The sequence below is a fragment of the Aotus nancymaae genome, unplaced genomic scaffold, assembly GCF_030222135.1.
Source record: "Aotus nancymaae isolate 86718 unplaced genomic scaffold, 86718_ANA_hifiasm-v0.15.2.pri h1tg000010l, whole genome shotgun sequence".
Lineage (NCBI taxonomy): Eukaryota > Metazoa > Chordata > Mammalia > Primates > Aotidae > Aotus > Aotus nancymaae.
The window spans coordinates 9,448,555-9,470,174 of NW_026988421.1; the positions used below are offsets into that span (position 1 = coordinate 9,448,555).

General features: G+C 44.9%; 1 protein-coding gene across 16 annotated transcripts in view; it reads left to right on the forward strand.

Annotated features, from left to right (window-relative positions):
* FGFR2 (fibroblast growth factor receptor 2) overlaps positions 1 to 21,620 on the forward strand; it is a 116,908-nt gene that overhangs the window by 50,886 nt on the left and 44,402 nt on the right. For all 16 annotated transcript variants that reach the window (XM_012453464.3, XM_021674634.2, XM_012453460.3 and 13 more), the window contains one exon: positions 6,244 to 6,367. In XM_012453464.3, the coding sequence (XP_012308887.2) occupies positions 6,244 to 6,367 (124 nt within the window). The remainder of the gene's footprint in view (positions 1 to 6,243; positions 6,368 to 21,620) is intronic.

Genomic DNA, 21,620 nt, shown 5'->3' on the forward strand with positions numbered 1-21,620 from the left:
AAGATCTAGCCCAAGGTAGACTGTTGAGAGCAAAGTTGCGAATATGATACTGTTCTTCCAACTTCCCAGAACTTTGTGGATTATGAAGTTTATTCTATCTATCTATCTATTTTTGAGACAGAGTCCCTGTATATTGCCCAGGCTGGAGTGCAGTGGTACGAACATGGCTCAGTGCAGTCTTGACCTCCTGGGCTCAAGCAATCCTCTTGCCTCAGTCTCCTGTGTAGCTAGGACCACAGGTGCATGCCACCACATTTGGCTAATTTTTAAATTTTTTTTGCAGAGACGGGGTCTCACTTTGTTGCCCGGGCTGGTCTTGAACTCCTAGGCTCAAGCGATCCTCCCACCCCAACCTTCCAAAGTTTTGGGATTACAGGCTTGAGACACTGTGCCCAGCTGGTTATGAGGTTTTTAAATTTATTGTGGTAATATGTACACAACATAAAATCTATCATTTAAGTCTTTATCAAGTTTAGTAGGCATCAATGACATTCACAGTGTTGGGTAGCCATCACCACTATTTTCAAAACTTTCATCTCTCCAAACAGAAACTTTGTACTCATAAAGCAGTTAAGTCCTCAAATTTCCCCTCCTCCACTGCACCTGGTAACCTCTAACCTTCTTTTTGTCTCTATGAATTTGCCTTTCTGTGTACCTCTTATAAATGAAATCAGGATATTTTCCCTTTTGAGTCTGGCTTATTTCACTTAACAACGGTCCATCCACATTGTAGCATAAATCAAAACCTCATTCCTTTTTATGGCTGAATTGTATTCCATGGTATGGATATACCACATTTTGTTTATCCATTCACCTGCTGTTGATCACTTGGGTTGCTTCTGTCTTTTGGCTATTGTGAACAATGTAGCAATTGGTGTATAAGTATCTGTTCCAGTCCTTGCTGCAAATTTCTCTGGGTATATGCCTAAGCGTGGAATTTCAGGATCGTATGGCATTTGTCTGTTTGGCTTTTTCGGGAAGATCATGCTATTTTTAAAGAGCTAAGTTCAACTGGCATTGAAGGTTCTGCTGCAGCCACCTTTGTGAGCACCTACAAGCAATGGGCACTAAGAAAACAGCCCGGCATGTTGTAATTCACTTCCGACCTCCTCCGGAGAGATCCAGTGGTTGTTTATTGAGCAGAGGGAAGAGTTTCTGCCGCTGGTCCTGAGGATCAGATCACCTGGTCCTATTCTCTGGACACCTCCTGAAAAGCAAACTTCTTGTATCAGTGTTGGAGTTGAAGCATTAACAGGTGTTTGGCTCCACATCTGCATGGTGGTGAGCAACAGCAAGTACCTCTGTCCTTGATATGCAAGCTTAGTCGGTGTAGATGCATTCAGAAGGGATAGTTGCAAGTCCTCTAGGAGCTGAAAGTGGGGGAGCTGGGATGGGAGAGTATGATTTTATGCTTTTTTTTTTTTTTGAGACAGAGGAGTCTCACTGTCGCCCAGGGTGGAGTTCAGTGGCACGATCTCAGCTCACTGCAGCCTCCGTCTCCTGGGTTAAGGTGATTCTCTTGCCTTAGTCTCCTGAGTAGCTGGGATTACAGGCACCTGCTACCATGCCTGACTTATTTTTATATTTTTAGTAGAGACGGGGTTTCCCCATGTTGGTCGGGCTAGTCTCAAACTCCTGGCCTCAAATGATCTGCCCGCCTCAGCTTCCCAAAATGCTGGGTGGGATTGCAGGCATGAGCCACTGTGCCTAGCAAATTGTATGCATTTTAATGGTACCTCATCTGTTGAATGAATTGATCTGTTCATCGGGTGGGTGCCTGTGTGAAGGCCAGGATTACTAGAGATTGCTGTCTTCCTGGGTAAGTGGGGTACTGATATTGGCAGGAGAAGGGCTTGGGAATATCTATCTGATATAACATGGACACAGCGTTCTACCTGGCACAGAATAAAACTTCCTGTCATCTTCTGGATGTTTATTCTGCTTGTTATCGAGCACCTGGGTATTTGGAAATGTCTGGATTTTTTTGCAATGTGGAAGGTAAATATCCAGGTGACAGCCTGGGTCTTTGACCTTTCACCCTTCACCTTTCACTTCGGTGTTTTGGTGTCAACAGACTAAATCTACATTCTTAGTTGTCACCTGAAGGTAGCCTGGGATTTAATAGGTATTTTACGGGATGAAGGTAGCAGAAGAATTCTGGAAAAAAAAAAAAAACCTGTCCGGGCCACCTTGTATCTTTGTGTGAATAGGGTGTGGAATGTTCGTGGAATCCGTTTTCTTTCTTATTACACTTGGGAGTTTAGGCCATTTCACTTCAATCTGCTTTGTTTCAATATTGAAATATTATTTTAAAAAAATCTTCAGTGAACACAGTTTTGAAGCCCATGCTCTCCTATTATTCTGTTACTTGGCAGATGAAAAATAATGATGAATTCCACGAAGATTTGGCCATGAACAGGAAGGAAAATAAAGAGTTGTGCTTGTGTTGTTCGGTGCAGGATTTCTTTTCTCTCTGACTTTTGTGGTTTGTTTTGCCAGATGCATTGGTTCTGCAGGGGGAAGCTACTAAGGAATGATTGGCTAAGGAGCTGTTATACTTTTTTGTTGTGTGTGTTGAGATTTCTGTTTGTTTGAAAAGTAGAAATGAGAAAAAAGTAAACAATGCCCATAATCCCAATGCTTAATTGTGTAAAGTACATTGCTAACAATTTGATACATTTGTTAGCTGTGTTTATAGTCAGGCTTATACCTTCTGTCCTAGATGTATCTTTAGGGTGGTAAACGTGTCTGCTTTTTCTTTTTTTCCTTTTTTAATAAATTGGAATCATGAATGAACTGTTTTTCATTTTTCAATAACGGTTTAATGATACCTTACCAGGTCTGAACATAATACATCATTCTTTTCATGACTATATACTACAGTGTTTGAATGAACTATCCGTGAGTTCATGTAGGATGAACCAGACGTTCTTAATGTCTCTCTCCTTGATGGATTTCAGTTTTTTGCTCTTACAAGCAGTGCTTGAAGCTGCAGTTTCGTTCATGTGCCTTGAAGTAATTGTGCTATTTTCTGTGGGCTAGATTTCTAGAAGTAGAATTAACTGGGCCAGAAAAATGTGTGCTGCTAATTTTAATAGGTACCAGCAAGTTATTTTACACAAAGGTTTTTCTCAGTTTATGTTCCCATTCTCAATTGGAATCTTTTCTTTCCCTACACGTTCACCAAGTACTGAATAACATTGATCCTTCTAATTTTTGTTAATCAGCTAGTGAATAACAGTGTCTCATTATTGTTTTAATTTGCATTTTCCTGATCGTTAATGAGGTTAAGTCTCTTTTCATATGTTTATTGGGTATTTACGTTCCCTCTTCTCTGGAAGCGAAGATGGTGTACGTACATTTGGCCTAACTGGCAGAAGAGTTGTAGCACTCAAAATCTGAGGAATTTAGAAACACGCGCTGTATATTTTATGTTGGAAGAGTCGTTTCTTTAGGTTTATGCTGAGACTCTGTATGGAAACAGAGTAATGAAAAAAACCCCAACTTTGTGCTTTTGTTTGCCATCTTTATAAAGTTACTATTGTAGTTTCTTAGCTTGCTGTTAAGAAACCACTAATCAATGCTAGGATATCCCCTACGAAAGTGTCCAGCAGTTCCACTGTCGGCGGCTTCCAAGGGGATCCATTTGGAAAATGCTACAGCTCATAAAATTTGGGATTGGTGATAAGTCAAGAGATGAAATACTGGAGCAATGGTGTAAGAAAATAAATATTAACAGCACTACATGGGGCAATATTGATCTAATACCAAGATTTCTGGAAGGACAGAAACACCCTGTTTGGTAAATGTGCTTCTCATTGTAAAAGCATTTGATAAACGTTAACTTATTAATATTTGTAGTGCATCTCCAGGAAGTCAATATTCAGGGAGTACGTGCTCTTGAAGAGCGATCTTGTATGGAATGCCCTGGTCCCAGTGAGAGACTCGAGCTGACCCCATCCCCTGGGGTTAAAAAAAGGGAGCAGCGAGCCAAGCTACATATGCCAGGATTTAATGTCTCAGCCAAGTCAGCCCACGACCCCTCCCTGTGCAGTTCAGGTTCAGCTCCATTTGGAATCCTCTGTATGCCAAATCTGGATCCAGGCACAAGAAAGACATTGACAGTTTGAATGGGGTCCAGGGACAGGCACTAGCCATGATTAAGGGCTTATGGGCATGACATTTGAGCGGGAGCTCAAAGAACTGAATATTTACAGCAGGGATAAATGCTGGATTAAGTGGTTTGGTGACGTGGGGGCCCATGGCTACATCCCTAAGTTACCTGCCACATGACTAGTTCCCCATAGGCAAAGAGGGAATCATTTCTGTTACCCCTGAGAGCTTGAGGTAAAGGGAAGGTCTTCTTTTGGGCCTGTGGGCCTTAAGTAGCATCAAGGAGCTTATACCTGCGTGTCCCATGTTCTTAGTATAACGACGCCATTGTAGCACCCGGGAATCCAGGATTTAGGTAGGGAATTCTCATTGCGCTGGAAGATTTAGCATCCATATCTCCTCCTCCTTCAGAAGACACATTCTGCATGGAAGGTGCTTCTCTCTCCTAAGGGGAGACGTGCTAGCATCTTGTTTGGGTTCTGTCACAAGTCTATGGCTCAGCCAAGAGCAGAAGGTGAATCTTTGATGTAGAATACAGACCCTCCACTGTTGATCAGGTGCCCTCAGATTCATTTTACTGCCAGACATTTTACCTGCGACAGTGAGGATCAGTTTCCCATCACAGCTCCAGGCTGCTAGACTCAGAAACAACCTTCCTAGTTGTCAGGGACTGCAGCAGCCGAGCAAAGTGACTGCCCTGAACTGTCTTAACTCACTGCTTGTACTCTGTTAAGAAGGAAAGAGGCCAGCCTTCACCCCATTGATCCTTCCTAAGACTGTCAGCGACAAGCAGCAACCTGGTTTTAGAACTCAGCAGCGGTAGCTCCGCTCTGTAGTCATGGCTTGCGTGAAACTAACTGAATGGCTGACGTGAAAATCGTGGCTCTACGGCACGCTCCCCGCATCTCCTGGCTCTGTTGGCAGGCTAATCGCTGGCACTGCTTTGCAAAGTGGACAGCTGCTCTGCCCTCCTGTTTTTACAATGGAGTGGTTACGAGATGATTTTCTTTATTCTCTACTTTCTTGAATCACTCATGTGCTTGCTAATGCTCGGCCTGTATTCGTTTTGTTACGTGATTAACACGAAAACACTTGCAATGCCCAGGGCAGCTCAGAAGTTCAGCTGAAATTCCTGAAATGATAGTGAAGGTTAGTAGGTCTTGACTGTTTATTTTTTCATTTCATTTCACTGGAGTGCCTTGTCCAAAATACCTAGAGAGAGTGACTTGGATTCGGGTAGAAGTATTAAAGCCTTGAACCCTGAAGATACTAGATGTTGCATTTTGTGGTAAGGAAAACTCATGCATGTTTGAAAATTTGAACCTATGGAAACATTTGAAAGGCAGGGGGAGAACATTAGAATGATGTCTGTGTATTAACAGAACCTTAGGTAGGAGTCACAATAGCTGATTTTCACATGTGCTACTTATCTTTGAAAAGTCTCAAGAAGTTTGTGAACAGACTGATACACAACTTGAGTTGTGTAAGGATTCATTGTTCCCATATTTGGAATTCTGAGTATGTGTCTCAGGAACATGTCTATCTATTCAGCCACAACGAGAGATGGGGAGGGCAGACCTGTTTCCAGCTGAAACTTCTTGAGACATCCAGACAACCTTTGAGAACTATGAGCTCCTTAGGAGAAATGAATTAGCTAAGGCAGTACAGAGGGCTTGGAGCAGTGCCTGGCATACAGTTAAGTGCTTACTAGTGTTTGTTCTAGATGGTTCTGTGATGCCCTAGAGACTGAGGGTTTCCAGTGGATGGGCAAACTGGTAGCTCGCCTGCCCTTAGCCATTGGTTCCAGGCTGGCTGGTGTTCAGACTCCCTGGCCACTTGGCCTCTCCTGGAGGAACGCTCAAGTCCACGACGGTAACAGACCCACGCTATACACTGCTGAATACTCCTGCGAATCTGAATGTGTCAATATCAGCTTCACAGGTGTTCACTGGGATGATGATGATGGTTTTCATTTGTCACGATTCTTAGTGACAGTTGTCAATCTAGATTTTATGTGATTCTTCTATACCTTCCTTGCCTCCTTCAGCTTCTTTTTAAATTGAGAAAGCACAGTACTTGGTATTCTGTGCTAGGACTGTTAAATAACCACCTTTGCTTTGATCTTTTCAGGTACGCAACCAGCACTGGAGCCTCATTATGGAAAGCGTGGTCCCATCTGACAAGGGAAATTACACCTGTGTGGTGGAGAATGAGTACGGGTCCATCAATCACACGTACCACCTGGATGTTGTGGGTGAGTGTGCCTCTCCTCGCATGGCGGCTGCACACCAGCCTGTTCTCCCTTGACTCGTTTGAAAGTGTGAACGTTAAGTCTTGTTTCTCCCAAAAGTTTCAGGAGAATCGGTTCATTCTTATTCTTTCTACTGTCATTTTAGAAGGCTTCTTCTGTCATCAGACAACATTCTGTTTTCCAGGGAGCCAGGGTTTATGGGCTTTGCATGGGCCTCATGCTTCCCAAGTGTCATCTATGTAAAGTGGACGTGGTCTGACATTTTGGAAGCTGAGATTGCTCTGAAAATGTAAACTGGGCAGGCGAAAAGGGTACAGATGTGCTGTAGGAGACCTTTGGTTTTAAAAGAGAAGCATCCACAGGGCAACTGTAGAAGGCCAGCTGAAGAGTAAAGGAAAAGGTCTGAGGACTGACCCTATAACTGACTGGAAAAACATGAATGTTGAGGGCCCTTTATTTCCATCACAAGAAAGTCATTAGACGGTACCAGTTCAGTGTCTGATCCTGGCAGCCATTTCCTCTGTGCAAAGGGAACCATGTATATGGGCTTATAAATACATTTTTGTCACAGTGCACAGATAAGTAGGCCATTTTAATTAAACATTGAAGACCACCTAGCCTGTTGCCTTGGAAACTCAAATTTCTTCCCAAGTTTTGCCTGTGATGATGGGGCTTCTTGTAACTAATGAATAAAGGCTGTTTCTCTGTCTTGGAGGATTGCTAACATATGGAACTATACCCAAGGCATGTTTCATTGTTGCGGGGTGGCAGGGTAAGATTCCTTACCTGTAGGGGCCGTCTCCGTCCTGACATGTGCCATGACTTTGACCCTGCCACCTTGAGCCCTTCCTTTTGGTTTGCCATCCCCTATATACAGGTCACTGACTTCTGCTACAGACCCAGCTCAGTGCACACTCACGCTTTGCTGTAATGTGACTGTTGGTAATTCTGCAAGCTCACACCACCCACTGTGCCTCTGTAAACCAAGTGTCTCCTACATCATTGCCTGTGTGTGTGTCCCTGTGTCATCTCATATGTGGGTCTCCCTACCTTCCATAAAATATCTTTGAAGAAGGAGACCCCATAGATATTGGAATTGCTCAAGAAGCCACTAAAAGTAATCCAAAAGTTTGATTAACCAAATTGCAAAGATTTAGTTAATTAAAACTGTAGATGAACTGAAAAGTAAAATTATTTTGATCTTCTGTCAAGTTAAGTGGAATTAGATCTACAAGACACTCTGCCTTAGAAAGCATGGTATAGTCTTTACTTCCATTTGCATATAAGCATTCAAGGAAAAAAGTGTTTATTCGAAGATTTGAGTTCCGTTCTTCAGAAGCCGTCATGCGAAATTTGATAGGTCCTTGAAGAATGTTGATCCTATAGATATTCATAAAAGAGTGAGTTTTAGAGTTCTCTTTCCCCATAGAGATATTTGTGGCATGCTTCTTAGTGAGAATTACTATGTTCAGACATTTCACAAAGCAAACAAAAAGAGAAGTGACACTCAAATATGAGAAGAAAATGGTTAACATTTATTTGGCATTGATATAAATCCATCGAGCAAAGAGCAAATGACTTGGCATTTACCTGAGTCCTTGTGTATACCGAATGTGACATAAAACTATTTCTATTTAGGGAAAGAGAGTTAACCTAATTTTGAAATTAAGTAATTTATTGTGGGAAACATAATTGAGCTATAGCAGTCTTTTGGGATCATAGCTTTGCATAGGTCTACAAATCATTCATTTAGCTGGGCTGGGGCCATTCCAGGCATCTCGGAGTCAGATTGCGGCCACTCCGGTCTGGGCTCTTGCTTACAGCAAGTTTTAGGTTGAGTCTTCATGTAAAACATTGAAAAGCCCCTCACCCCACCTCCCCTTTGAGCTTTCTGGCAGCTCATCCCTGTGAAGCCCTGAAATCTCTCTTAGAGTTTAGGGTTGGGATTTGAATTGGGCTGCTGAATAATGGAATTGTGCTGTCTAATGTTAATCCCCTGGCAATCAGTCTTGTTGAAAAGAGCGTATGATTCAGTGGTGTAATGCAGAGGGAGCGTGGAGTGTATGGAGTAATGCAGAGAGAAGCCTGATTATGTCACAAATTTGGGAGATCGCCCAGCTAAACACGGGCCAATAATGACACAATGCTGGTTGGGAATATCCATTAAAGCTCAACTCCAATAATTTTCCAAGCCTTGAACCTTCTTTATAAATAGAAGCCAAAAGTCAGTGGAGTATAAGACATTTTCAGTAAAGATGGAAGTGTGAAATACTCTCATCTCTGCTCAAAACCCTAGTAATTGCTTTGCGAAGCACTAATAAAATGAGAATTGAGTCAGCTAAAGAGGCACATGTAGACGTACAGGGTTGGCAGTCGTTCTGAACATCTCAGCAAGCAGAAACAAAAAGGATTCAGGCGTAAGCGATGAATTTCTGGTAGCCCACAGGCCCAAATGTGATCCGTTGCTGTGTGATAGCAGCTTTACAGCCACCTCTCTGTTTCACAGAAAATCAGAAACCCTTTCCCAGCGAAAGCGGAGTCCTGTTCTTGCCCACATTCTTTGGGGTTTTATTTTTGTTGCTATACTGCATAGATTGTGGTTCAGATATTATGAAGCATCAAGATGGGTGAGATCTTTTTATTGAAATTCTTCCTTGGAAAGGCATTCCCATAAGCACTTTAATGTAAAAGCCGTGTAATTTAAGTGACATTCTTGTGTTCTGGAATTAAACAGCAAGCCATTGTTGTGTGTAAGGGAAATGCTTTCATTTATGGGAGCCCTTTTAGGAGCCTGGCTTGATCCTCATTAAAATTGACACCATTACTTTTCAACTATTTACTGCAAGGGAAAATTAGTGTGACACTCCACATTTTGGTAATTGTGGCGGTAACAAAACGGGCTCCCCTAAGATAGCTGGCTCCGGGAGGTGGCGGGTCTTCACCGTCCTTCGTTGTTGAGCCCCGGATTCTGACTGGGGGCCTGCCACTGTTAAGCTATAATGTAGCGGTGACTCATTTCACTTCCTTGTGTCTGGAAGTGAAGGCACTGGCACTGATGACTGTTAGAGTAGAAAAGCTTGTGCCGTGGAACAAATAGCAGGTTTGTCAGTGGCCACACCTGGGGCCCCTAGTGAATGGGGACAAATTATTTAGCTTTTTTGAGGCCCTGTTTTATCATCAGTAAAATCGAAATGACGATACTTACCTCATTCCTTTGATGGTTGTATTAGGATTTCTAGGGCGGCCTTAACAAATTACAACAAACTACTTGCCTTAAAACCAAATAAATCTATTCTCTTACAGTTCTGGAGCCTAAAAATTCAAAATTAAGGTGTTGGCAGGTTCCATGCCCCTCCCCCAGCTTCTGGTAGCTGTCCTCGGCTTGTAGATGCACCACTCCAATCTCTGTCTCCATCTTCACACAGTCATTGTCTCTTTGTGTATCTCAAAATGTCCTGTCTTCCTCTTGTGAGGAAACCTGTTACTGGATTTAGGGCCCATCCTAAATCCAAGATGAGCTAACCTTGATATTTTTGACTTATTGACATTTGCAAAGGCCTTTTTCTTCAAATAAGGGAACATTTCTAGTTTCCAGGGCTTAGGACATGGACTACCTTCTTGAAGGTCACCCTTCAACTCACTACATTGGTTGTGGGGTATCAGTTGGGTTAGCAGATGAAAAGATCAAATTGGCTTATAGGTGGCTAGCAACAAATGCTGGTTTCCTCCCTTCCAAACCAGGATTCTTATAGCTTTTATTAGTCTCAATCAGAAGTCTTATTAAACAAACAGAATGCCATTTTGGGGCTGGGTGCGGTGGCTCATGCCTGTAACCCAGCACTTTGGGAGGCCAAGGCAGGCAGATCACCTGAGGTCAGGTGTTAGAGACCAGCCTGGCCAACATGGTGAAACCTCGTTTCTACTAAAAATACAAAAATTAGCCAGACATGGTGGTAGGTACCTGTAATCCCAGCTATTCTGGAGGCTGAGGCAGGAGAATCACTTGAATCTGGGAGTTGAAGGTTGCAGTGAGCTGAGATCACACCACTGTACTCCAGCCTGGGCAGCCATCTTAAAACAAAAAAAAAGAAAGGAAAAAGAAAAGAAAGAAAGAAAGAAGAAAGCCACTTTGGGACTGAGAGAAGTGGCCAGAAGCTGACATTGACATTTCCTGCTGAGGTTTCCATCTTTGATTAATGCTGTCATGAAGGCCATCCTGAGACTGATTTGGCTGTTGGAATTGCAGGAGAGGGTTGTGGAGTTTAAGGACTTGAAGTTCATGGAGTTGGCCTCTTTACATCCCCTTTCCCCCGCCACTTTACAGTGGAGGAAGTTCAGGTTCAGCTGGAATAAGTGATTTGCTCATTAAGGGCTTGGAGCAGGCATTCTGCAGCTGGGGCCTCCATCCGGCTGTTCTCCACTCCTACCCATATGGATGCTCTTTGCTCTCCAGGCTGACTTCTTCATTTGATGTTCACTGTGGCATTTCAGTAGTGACTACTGCAGCCCAGCCCTAAGAAGGTGCTGCTGTCACCCCTCCCTGCTTTCGGCTCATTGCTGCAGAAGACGGAATGTGCAGGAGAAACGTGGGAGTCCTTAAAAGACTGGATGCTCTTCTTCACTCATGTAGACGATTTGGCTTTGAATTATGAACTCTTGCTTCTTCTGAGCATTCCAGTTCTGCATTTCCAGAAACCTTCAGGTCCATCAAGCTTTCTACCTGGCATTTGATATTTTGGAGGATGAAGTACAGTGGAGGTGGAAATGGTGTCTCTGGTTTTGCCAAGGCCAGCTCTGTCTTCTCTTTCTCCCCCCACTCCCCCCACCTTTTTTTTTTGAGACAGAGTCTTGCTCTGTTGCCCAGGCTGGAGTGCAGTGGCATGATCTTGGCTCATTGAAACCTCCACTTCCCAGGTTCAAGTAATTCTGCCTCAGCTTCCTAAGTAGCTGGGATTACAGGCATGCACCACCATACCCAGCTAATTTTGTGTTTTTAGTAGAGATGGGGTTTCTCCATGTTGGTTGGGCTGGTCTCGAACTCCCGACCTCAGGTGATCTGCCCGCCTTGGCCTCCCAAAGTGCTGGGATTACAAGCGTGAGCCACCGTGCCCGGCCTAATTTTTGTAGTTTTTAGTAGAGATGGGGTTTCACTATGTTAGCCATGCTGGTCTTGAATTCCTGGCCTGAAGTGATCTGCCTGCCTCAGCCTCTCAAAGTGCTGAGATTACGGTCATGAGCCACCGCACCTGGCCATTATCAGTTTAACTTTCCAGAAATTTGTTCCCTCTGCCTGTCCCCATCCCCTCAAATGAAAACTGTAAGCAACAGGCAGTATCTCAGAGGATGGTTGGGGGCATGTCACTTCTGGATGGGTCAGGCATCACTACCAGCCCTGACTTGCTGGTGGCAGATCAGGATGGCACTGTCAACTAACCCTTGACATAAATCTGTTGTAACTCAGCCCCAGACATGATGGGACACAGCCCGAAAGCACGAAGGAATCCGTACTAGAGCGAAGTCCCCCCAGGTGTGTGTTCAAGAATGTAGCATCTTTTATTCCAAGCACTGACTGATAAGCTCGAATGTGGAGTTGACACCTGGAATGGAGCTTTTGGGAGCTTTTGGCAGCCCGTTCCCAATGGGAGAAGGAGGAATGGCTTAAACTATGGACTGCTTGGGGCAGCCTCTGTCCCAGGAAGACAAAGGCTCCAGTGTGATAGCTGAGCCGGGTCCAGGGGACAGAGGCACGGTGGAGTCCCTCAGACCACAGCTGGAGTGTGAAGTTTGGACTCTCTCCTGGGTTTGGAACAAAGTAGTGGCTAAGTAAATGAAGAAGTGGTGGCCTAGCTAACTAATTAACCAGTTAATTCATTACTGGAGCTGCCAGGATTCGATCATTCCTGCTCGTCTGCTCCTGATGGAAGGCTGCATCTCGGTCCTGGTTTCCATCACACTGTGGCTTCTGGACGGAGCTTTTGTTTCTGTGTGTGATGAGTGGCTGTGGCGGCATCATTTAAACGATGGGATTCTGCATGTGCAGAGACGTCGGTGCACTGAAAGCCTGACCATTGCTTTTTAGGTTGTCACGCTCGTACCTGTTCCCGGCACAAGGTCTCAGCTCCCTAGAGCCCTGTGGGGTTCTGAACTTGAAGCCTCTTGACTGAGAGGCTTCCTGGCCAGGCCTCATTTGATTTTTCATACTCATGATTTCGCTGCCAACGAATTCTTTTCCATGTCTTGCTCTGAGTGTAAGACTTGGTGTCCTACCCTGACGGGCTCTACATGCCAGCTGTAGAGTTGCGAAATCTCACCAGAGGGAGGCAGAAAACCCCTCTATTGAGAAGGGATTGGGGTGGCATGCCAGGTCACGGGTCACAGCGACTGCCTTTCTAAGTGGGCTTGTTTAGTTGACAGGGGGGGTCACAGAACTAGAGTGGGGTTGAGGAGGAGGCACCTTCCCTTTTGCTGCTTTTATGTCCCCAGCAGCCATCTCATCCTTTTCTTATAAACTATCGCTGTCACAGACAACCCCTAAGGGTCTCCACTGTGTGCCAGATGCCCTCTCTGGAGGTTCGGCTGGGAATTACATGGAGAGGGGTGTCAAGTTCTGTTTCCATCCTTGCTAACTCTATGGCCATGGAAAAGGCACAGAACCTCTGAGCCTCGGTTTCCTTGCCTGCAAAATGGGGGTGATGACCCACTTTTTCCTTCTAGCATTATGGAGAGGAGGAGGTGGAAGGAGAGGCAGCACTTTCAGATAATAGTACCATGGGCTGGTGGTTGCAGTTATTCGGTGGTCTCATACTTCCTCTTGCATCTCCAGACACAGCCACGCACCCTGAGCCCATCCTGATGAAAGGAGCGGTCAGTCCCGTCCTTTCCTCCAGGATAGAGATTTCAAAACTTCCTTTGGTAGCTACTGTTTAATGAGCTTTTGATTGCTACAAAGCAGCTTTTCATTCCTGTTTCACAACAGGGATTCCGGGGGGCAAAGGCGGGTTAGTGGCAGCTAGATCACTCCTAATGTACTGACTGGCAAATACAGACTTTCCCGCAGAACTGACTCCAGCAGGAAGCCTTTGGGAGCAGGTGGTATTCTGTGGGCGCCAGCTCCCTGGGGTGGGAGCAGGCACACGCCAGCATGAATGGGGCATGGTAGAACTCTGTGGTGTCAGCTTTTTTGTCACGTTCTCTGCAAGCTACCCATTGTCCTGTGCTCCATCATTGAGGAAGGAAGTCTTATTGATTGTTTTCGATTCTTGTAGGGGGCCTGGGTGAGGTGGCTGAAGAGAGGGCTAATATTTGGTCTGGTGTTTAATCTTGGCATTGCTTTTATGGTGTGGGCACAGAGGATGTAGAAGTGTTACGATCAAGTTAATACTTTACAGTTTTATGTAAGAAGAGGTTACCTGGAGATTCAGGTGAGGATGGGGCAGAGAGAAAGCTGCTTTTGTCAGAGCTTGGGAAGTAAACTTGCCATGAAATGTCAATTTATTGATGACAGTAAGAGTGTGCAGTAGTGTGCCAGAACTTAGTGAGGTTTCTAGCAGCGTGTGCTGAACTGAAATAATCAAAAAACAGTTTAACGAGTTACTTATATTTAGAGTTTTGTGGTTCTTAACATTTCAAATTCCAAAGCAAGAAATCAGAGTTTCTTTCTAAACTGACTTACTCATACGGCTTTATCAACGGCTGCCTTTATAAACCAAAAGACCTCAGTTGGGAAGTTTTATGAGACAGAGTCTCGCTCTGTCACCCATGCTGGAGGGCAGTAGTGTGATCTCGGCTCACTGCAACCTCCGCCTCCTGGGTTCAAGTGATTCTCCTGCCTCAGCCTCCTGAGTAGCTGGGATCGCAGGTGCACATTACCAGGCCCAGCTAATTTTTGTATTTTAGTAGAGACAGGGTTTCATCATGTTGCCCTGGCTGGTCTCAAACTCCTGACCTCAGGTGATCTGCCCACCTAGGCCTCCCAAAGTGCTGGGATTACAGGAATGAGCCACTGGGCCTGGCCTGCCAACTCTTGTTAAGATGCGAGTGTGGAGTGCTGTGTGTTCTTCCCCTTTTAAAAGATATGTCTGTTAGTTTGTTTGCATGGATTCCTTCTCCCTAAGGAGACCCTGCTGTTGTATTCATGGTCTTCGTGCTTGGTTTATTTTCACAGTCAAGGAGAAGGTAGGATGCTGTAGGGTTGGACCTGCAGATAGGATGTGCTCCCTACTTAGAGAGCAGGTTTGATTTCGAAGGGTGGCTTCAGAGGGCCACTGTGCATCTTTCAGGATAGTAGGTCAAATGTGGGTGCCTGTGGGGAAGAGATGGCCGAGGGTGTCGGTGTTGCTGTGTGCGGGTTGTTCTGTTTCCTCTTCTGAGAAGAGACAGATGAGGCAATGTGAACCCCATTGCTTTGGCTTGGAGGGAGAAAATAGAGCAGAGCACTCTCGCTGGGGGTTTCTGTATTTGCTGAGTTGCAGTGGTTAATTCTCTACCTGTGAAGCACGTGGTATGCCCATGCAGCTTGTACGTGGCCGAGAGGGTGACAGTCACTTGAATTAGGCATAAGGCTTTGCCCTCATCGAGTTCCTCCTGTCACCTTGAGGTCAAAGACCATAAATTGAGATGGAAATTTCTAGATCTTGATGGAACTTCAACTTTTTCTTTTTTTCTCTCAGAGCATCTGGAATATGGGATTCCCTTAAACAAGGCTGGCAGGAAGTCTGCCCATCCCAAATACTGTGCATACGCAAATCTGTGCATCCCAAATGCAGATCTACAGTCAGATGGTGCCACAGACATATGCCCCACTAGATCAGGGAGACTGTGGTCTTTTGAGAAACAAGCACTGGATATTATTCTAATAGGGAGCTTTTGGAAATTGTGCTCTATTAGAAAAAGGAAGTTCTCATTTTACTGGTTTAGTGTACCCTCTGGACTGAAACTGAAAGGTAAAGGACTTAGTCCTTTAAATTTTACATTTTGGCCAGGTGTGGTGGCTCACGCCTGTAATCACAGCACTTTGAGAGGCCAAGGCAGCTGGATCACTTGTGGTCAGGAGTTCAAGACCAGCCTGGCCAATATGGTGAAACCCTGTCTCTACTAAAAATACAAAAATTAGCTGGGTGTGGTGGTGTGTACCTGTAATCTCAGCTATTCGGGAGGCTGAGGCAGGAGAATCACTTGAACCTGGGAGGCAGAGGTTGCAGTAAGCCAAGATAGTGCCACTGAGCTCCGGCCCGGGCAACAGAGGGAGACTCCTTCTCAAAAAATTAAAAAGGAAAAAGCCAGGGGTTGTAGTGCACACCTGTAGTCCCAGCTATTTTGGAGACTAAAGCAGGAGAACTGCTTGAACCTGGGAAGCAGAGGTTGCAGTGAGCTGAGATCGTGCCATTGCACTCCAGCCTGGGCAACAGAGCGAGACTCCCATCTCAAAAAATAAGTAAGTTAGTAAATAAATAAATAAATAAATTTTACATTTTGGAGTAAAGAAACAAAACTATTCTGTATATGAGACTGTCACCAAGTGTTCATAGGGAGGGTCCAGGGCTGGGGCCTGACTTGAGGCCTCCCATCTGGCTTAGACAGTGAGAAGAGCAGGGGCATTTGGACTGAAGGCTTTTGTGATCTGGGTGATGGTTTCGAAGTTTCTCTTTAGGTCATGTTGTACTTAGAAGTATCTAGAACCACGATTATTTTCAGTTTCTGAGTTTCATCTCCAAGAAAACAAATGAGCTTGATTGTTCAGCCTCATGTTATTTCTGTCAAAGGGAGGTATTTCTTGTTTGCTCAGATGGGCTGAAAGCTTTTACTTCTGCTCAAACCACCCTAGGAGCAAAACAAGGCATGTGGGAGATGACCATGAGAGATTTTCTAGACTTCTGTAGAACAAAGACTTTTGAGATTGTGAAAGCTGATGAAACCTACCAGCATTTTTACAATGGACATTCTTCCATAAGTGGTACATCTCAATCTCCTTCATTCTTACTAGTGGAGAGTATGTTCTTTTGTCATGGATATCATTTAGGTTGTGCAGATCTTTTGTTTTTCAGTTAAAAAAAATGCTACAGTGACAAGCTTTGTACACATTTATTGGGTGTCTGTGTGAATATTTTTCTAGGACAAATTTGTAAAGGTTGGTTAACTGGATCATTTTTGATAGATTTCAGCCAAACACTTTAAAGCTAAGGGGCTTTACTTACTTGGAGTGGTTTCTGTCTTTGATGGACAGCTCCCCTGTGGTTTGGTTTTTAGCCTCTCTGCAAATCATTTGAGAGAAGATACTCTTAATTGGGAGTTCACCCCTTGTAACAAGAGGGTATACTTAATTCCCGGACATTAAAGAAAAAACTTTTCCAGCACGAAGGAAACATTTTCTTCCCCTGAAGGAAACCCAGCTATGCAGACACCAGCTGATAATCTTGCATTCCTGAAAGATGTTGTACCCCCAATGGCAAGTGGCGGCTGCTGAGGCTGTGATGTGGCTCCCAGGCATGAATGCTGTCAGCTGTGTTTACCTCAGCTCCTCAGGAGGGAGCCTGGGAGACTGACGTCTGAGTTTTACATCAGTGTCAAAACCCAAGCACAACCTAGGGAGGGCTCTCCTGCCTGGTGTGTGTGGGTCAGGAGATAGAATAGCTCTCATTGAGTAAACTGGACAAGGTCAATATACCTTGGTGATTGAGAAGGTGGGTTTTCCATGACCCTAGAAATTGATCTTGTTCACTCGGAGATATTGTCACTTTTGCTATGTCTCCTTTTTTAAAAAAAATATACATGACAGAAAGTACACCACTGTAACTAATCTTGAATGTATAATCAGGGACATTAAGTGCATTCAGTTTATTCTGTAGCCATCACCATTGTTCATCTCCAGAAATTTTTCCTCATCCCCAAACCATGACTCCTTTTAGCAAAAGGAGACCAATTTCCAACCTCAGTTCAGCATAATACTCTCTGGTTGCCAGAGTCTTCAGTTCTGGTGAAACTTGTTGAAGGCACAGAGCTGAGTCCCTTAAACACTTAGGGTGTAAATAACACACAGCCCTGCTCCTGTAATTCGCCCAAGAAGCCCCAAATTGATACCCAGCTGGTAGAAGCCACTCAACCCCAAGCCAAATAATACAGCCTGCGACGTTAATTAAGGAAGGTACTTTGCCTCCACCTGCTTTGGTCTTCCCAGGCCCCGAGCCCAGCCAGCACTTCACTCTCTTCTCCACTTCATCGAGCAAGCACAAAGGCATTAGTGGTGTTTTGCTTCTAGCATTTCACAGGGTGCAGCCTCCATAAGTCACTCTGTGACTTCAGTGCTGGAGGGAGGGCACTTCATTTTCCCCCAAACAAGCTTGTTCCGCAGACTTGACTGTCTCTGCAAAGAGACGTGTGTGTTTTAGAGGAAGTGGGAGCCCCAGCCGGATTCTGCAAGACTTCCGAGAGTCAGATATCCAGACAGAAGATGCGGACACCTGGGTGACCAGACAGCGAGGAGTAAAGAACAAAAGGAGCATGCGCCAAGCCTGTGCGGGAGAAAGACAGCAAACCAGTGACCTTCTACAAAAGTGTGTGTGTGTGCGTTTAAAAAAAAAACACAGGTGACTCCGGGTGCCCAGTATTCCAGTCCACTCCTCTCTTCTAGGAGGTGATGAGCCAAAATACTGGCTGTGGGCACCTGGGCTCTTTCTGAAGGTGTAATTTTCTGGCCATCATAGCCTTCCATTTCTCTACTGATCATTTTTAGTTCTGACCTCCCTTTGTGCTGATCTTCAGAAGCTGAGAAAGCTTCGTGTTTCTGGGAAAACAACAAGGCTGAGAACCCAACGAGATGTAGCCTGTCTGGCTTGAGTGCATTAGGTGGAGTCTTGACAAGGCAATGAACTCATTCTACTAATTGTAATTAGCGCGAGGCCTTTAGCAAGTTCTGGGCTCCTCAGACTTCAGAGGGCTTTGATCGGCCTCCTCCTCCTAATAACCGTGCCTCTTGCTAACTGGTTTAGTGCGTTTTTGTGCAACAAAAGCAACCACCGCCTACTCTTTAGAAAAAAGCGAGGCAGGCTTTAGAAAAAAAGATTTCTCGGTTGTTTTCGCTTGTCCTCCAGATCGCAGAATGTTCTTTGGAGTTGCTAAGAGACTGCCATTTTGGAGGAAGGGTAATTAAATTTTGATTTTAATTTAAAGACAGAGCAGGCAAGGTTATCCAGGCTCCTTAAATGAATGGGGTCCTGAGAGCAGGAGACTGGCTGTTTCCAGATCGATACTGGGAACTCCGTGTGATGTGAGTCTCTTGGTGTTTGGCTGACAGAGAGAGGTGGCTTTGAAATGGTTCTTTGTGGCAAGGACTGCCTAACTTTTGGGGAGAAATGCTCAGGAGATCGGTGTGAGCTGGGAAACCAGCCACTCTGTGCTTGATTAATTTATAGGTGTAATTTAAGAGCCTGGTTCTCCTTCTGATCCCTGGGATGCATGTTTACTGAGCCTGTAGATGTGAGGCCTCTTGGCTCTGTGGACATTTTTTATGGCCTTTGCTATGTCACAGCAAAAGTTGTAGATCTCTTATGAGCAAACATATTACTATGTCCAGAGGAGGACTGGCATGTTATAAAATTTCAATGGTCAATTAACAAAGATTTATTCTTTGTCACTCAGGTGTTTTCTCTCTGTCTCCCCCTCAAGAACTACCTCTTGGAATGAAGCAGGCTGTGCTTTCCTGCTGCCATCTTTAGTTGGGCCATGGCTCCCAGCTACAGAGCAGGGCTTGACAGAGCCCATCCTGATATTTAAACTGTTAGCAGCTGGGCTTTCTGCGCTAGTAGAGTGGACACTTGAAAAAAGGGGGCGAGACCAAGAGTGAGTGAGAGAACGCTGGGAGAAAATGTATTTTTTAAAGCACTTGGGCCCGTGTTTACTACGCGTTTATTTGGTGGAACCTCATTCCAGCAGTGCAGCCAACTGTCCCAGCAGCAGTGGCCGCACCCTTTGGACTGCTTTCCATTCTGTCTTAATTTGGAATTCACGCAGGCACCTTCCCATCACTCTTTTGAAGGCTCTCATCTTGTTCCAGGTCCGTGCACTGTGCATTTGCAACCTGCTGAACTCAGAATGCCTTTTCATATACCTATAGAATTAAAATTGCAGTGGAGAAACAGAGGGGAGCTGTTCATCAGCCGTCCTATTTTCCATGTGTTTATCTGTCTTTGTAAAAAGGAAAATCTGTTTTATATGATATCTGAGAGTTAAACATGCTAGAAGAGAACCTTGCCTAACACTGTAAATCCTTCCTGTCCTTCCTGGTGGAGAAGATGTGATTTTTGTTATCACGTAAAGAAGAGATGAGATATCATTGGGCTTGAGTCTCTTGCCCAGAGATAATTCATCAGGGAATTAGCTCTCTTGTTATATCAGCTTGTTGCAAAAAAGTTGCAGACTTGAGGGGTTTGGTTTGCCCAGGGACTGAGGAGGTTCCTGCGGGGAGAACACATGAGCTCTTGGGTTCATCATCCCCTTTGTTCCTAGTGCCCACTGGGCCAGGCCACGAAGGGGGCCCCGCTCTGCCCAGCCTGCATCCTCATCCACCGTCTGCACCCTGCCATCACCCGGTTTTTCAGAAGTTAGGACGGGAGTCCAGGCGCTGCCATCCACTTACTGCTCACTATTTCTAAGGTTCTGATGGATTCCGAGGGGAGGTGGATCGCTGAAGGGTTCGAGAGGAGGAACGCAGGGCTCGGCAGATGCTGGCGTCCTGGGCCCTTTTCCAAGACGTCCAGGCCTCCTTCTCCGACTTGTTTAAGGGCAGAGAATAAGGTTGCAAAGGAAATCAAAGCCTGATGTGGAGAAACGAAACATGAGACCTACTGACTTTTTAAAAACATTTTAAATAACATTCTCTAAGGTTTCATTTTATACTGAAGGCAGCTGTAATAAGTTTTGGAAGACAGTGTAAGGTTTCTATTACAGAGCAATCCTGCTTGCAGTTTTTCTACCAGAAGTGAGAAAGGGTGGAGGGGGGAGTAGGAGTGGTTAAGAGGTTATTTTGTATAAGGTGAGAAAATTTGAAAAGATGAATTCAAGACTGCAAGCGTGTAACATTTGGTATGCTGTAATTTGCAAATGCAATAACATTAAACCATTGCAAACTTGGGGCGTGTGTGTGTGTGTGTGTGTGTGTGTGTACATAGTCGGGATAGCATTGGAATAACTTAATAACTGGAGCTCAGCGGCACTTTGACCACAAGGAAAACAAGACTGCAGCTCTGTAGTGGGCTCTGCCAGTGTTGCCCCAGTGACTAAATTCCCTGTCGAAGCCTGGCGCAGGCCAGAGATGTCAGGCGGTATGAAAGCACTCATTGTTCACGGGGCATCATTATTTGGTGCTGCATACACAATGTTTGCTTGTGAAACGATTTATTGGAAACAACTATGTAAGAAAGAGGACTTGGTTTGAAACTCAGTCGATCTGGCTTATGACATTTAAGATTTTATTACCTTTGTTTCTAAGAATAGATATTTAGGCCCCCTGTAAATATTTATCTTAAAGCGCACCCACACTACACACACATGCGTGTGCAAGTACAAAATAGGAAAACAGAGTCAGGGCATGAATGGATACCTAAAGTCCACATTTCCATGTGAAGAAGGAAACCTTCTTACTATTTGCTAGGTGCGTAGCAGCATCATTTGTGACCTTGGCTGGCAGGATCTAGCGCAGAGGACAGCTTCCCCCTGTGCTGTGAAGCCTATTGGTAGGAGGTCTGGTGAGGAGAAAAGAGTGTGTTTGTGTTCGTGCATGGGCTTAACTCTGTCCTTCCCACATGGACGAGGCCAGTTGGGATTAAACCAGACTTCGGTCATTGCCCGCTGCGGACAGGTCCCTGGGGTGTCCAGCTGGCTGCCAGGCCTGACCAGGAGGCTGGCTGCGGCCCATTCCTGGGTCAGTGGATGAGCCAGAGAGCAAGGGTTTCATGTGATGTTTGAAGGGACCCAGCTTTGAGATTTTTCTACCCACAAACACCAGAAGTCTTAATTTCTGGTTCTTTGCTCAGCCTACATGGGCAATATAGGGGCAGATGAATGATTTCTTTGCGGCTGCGATATCCTTATCTTTATAATGTGAAAACATGGATGTCTGTAATGTGATGGGAGATTCTGGAATGAAATGTGCTAAGGGTAACCACTAGCACTTTTTCTTTCTTTTAACAATGTTTTTAAAGGCCAGCAACAGGCGTATGCAGTAAAATCAATTTGCACATGGTCTGGCTCTTGTCCAACAAAT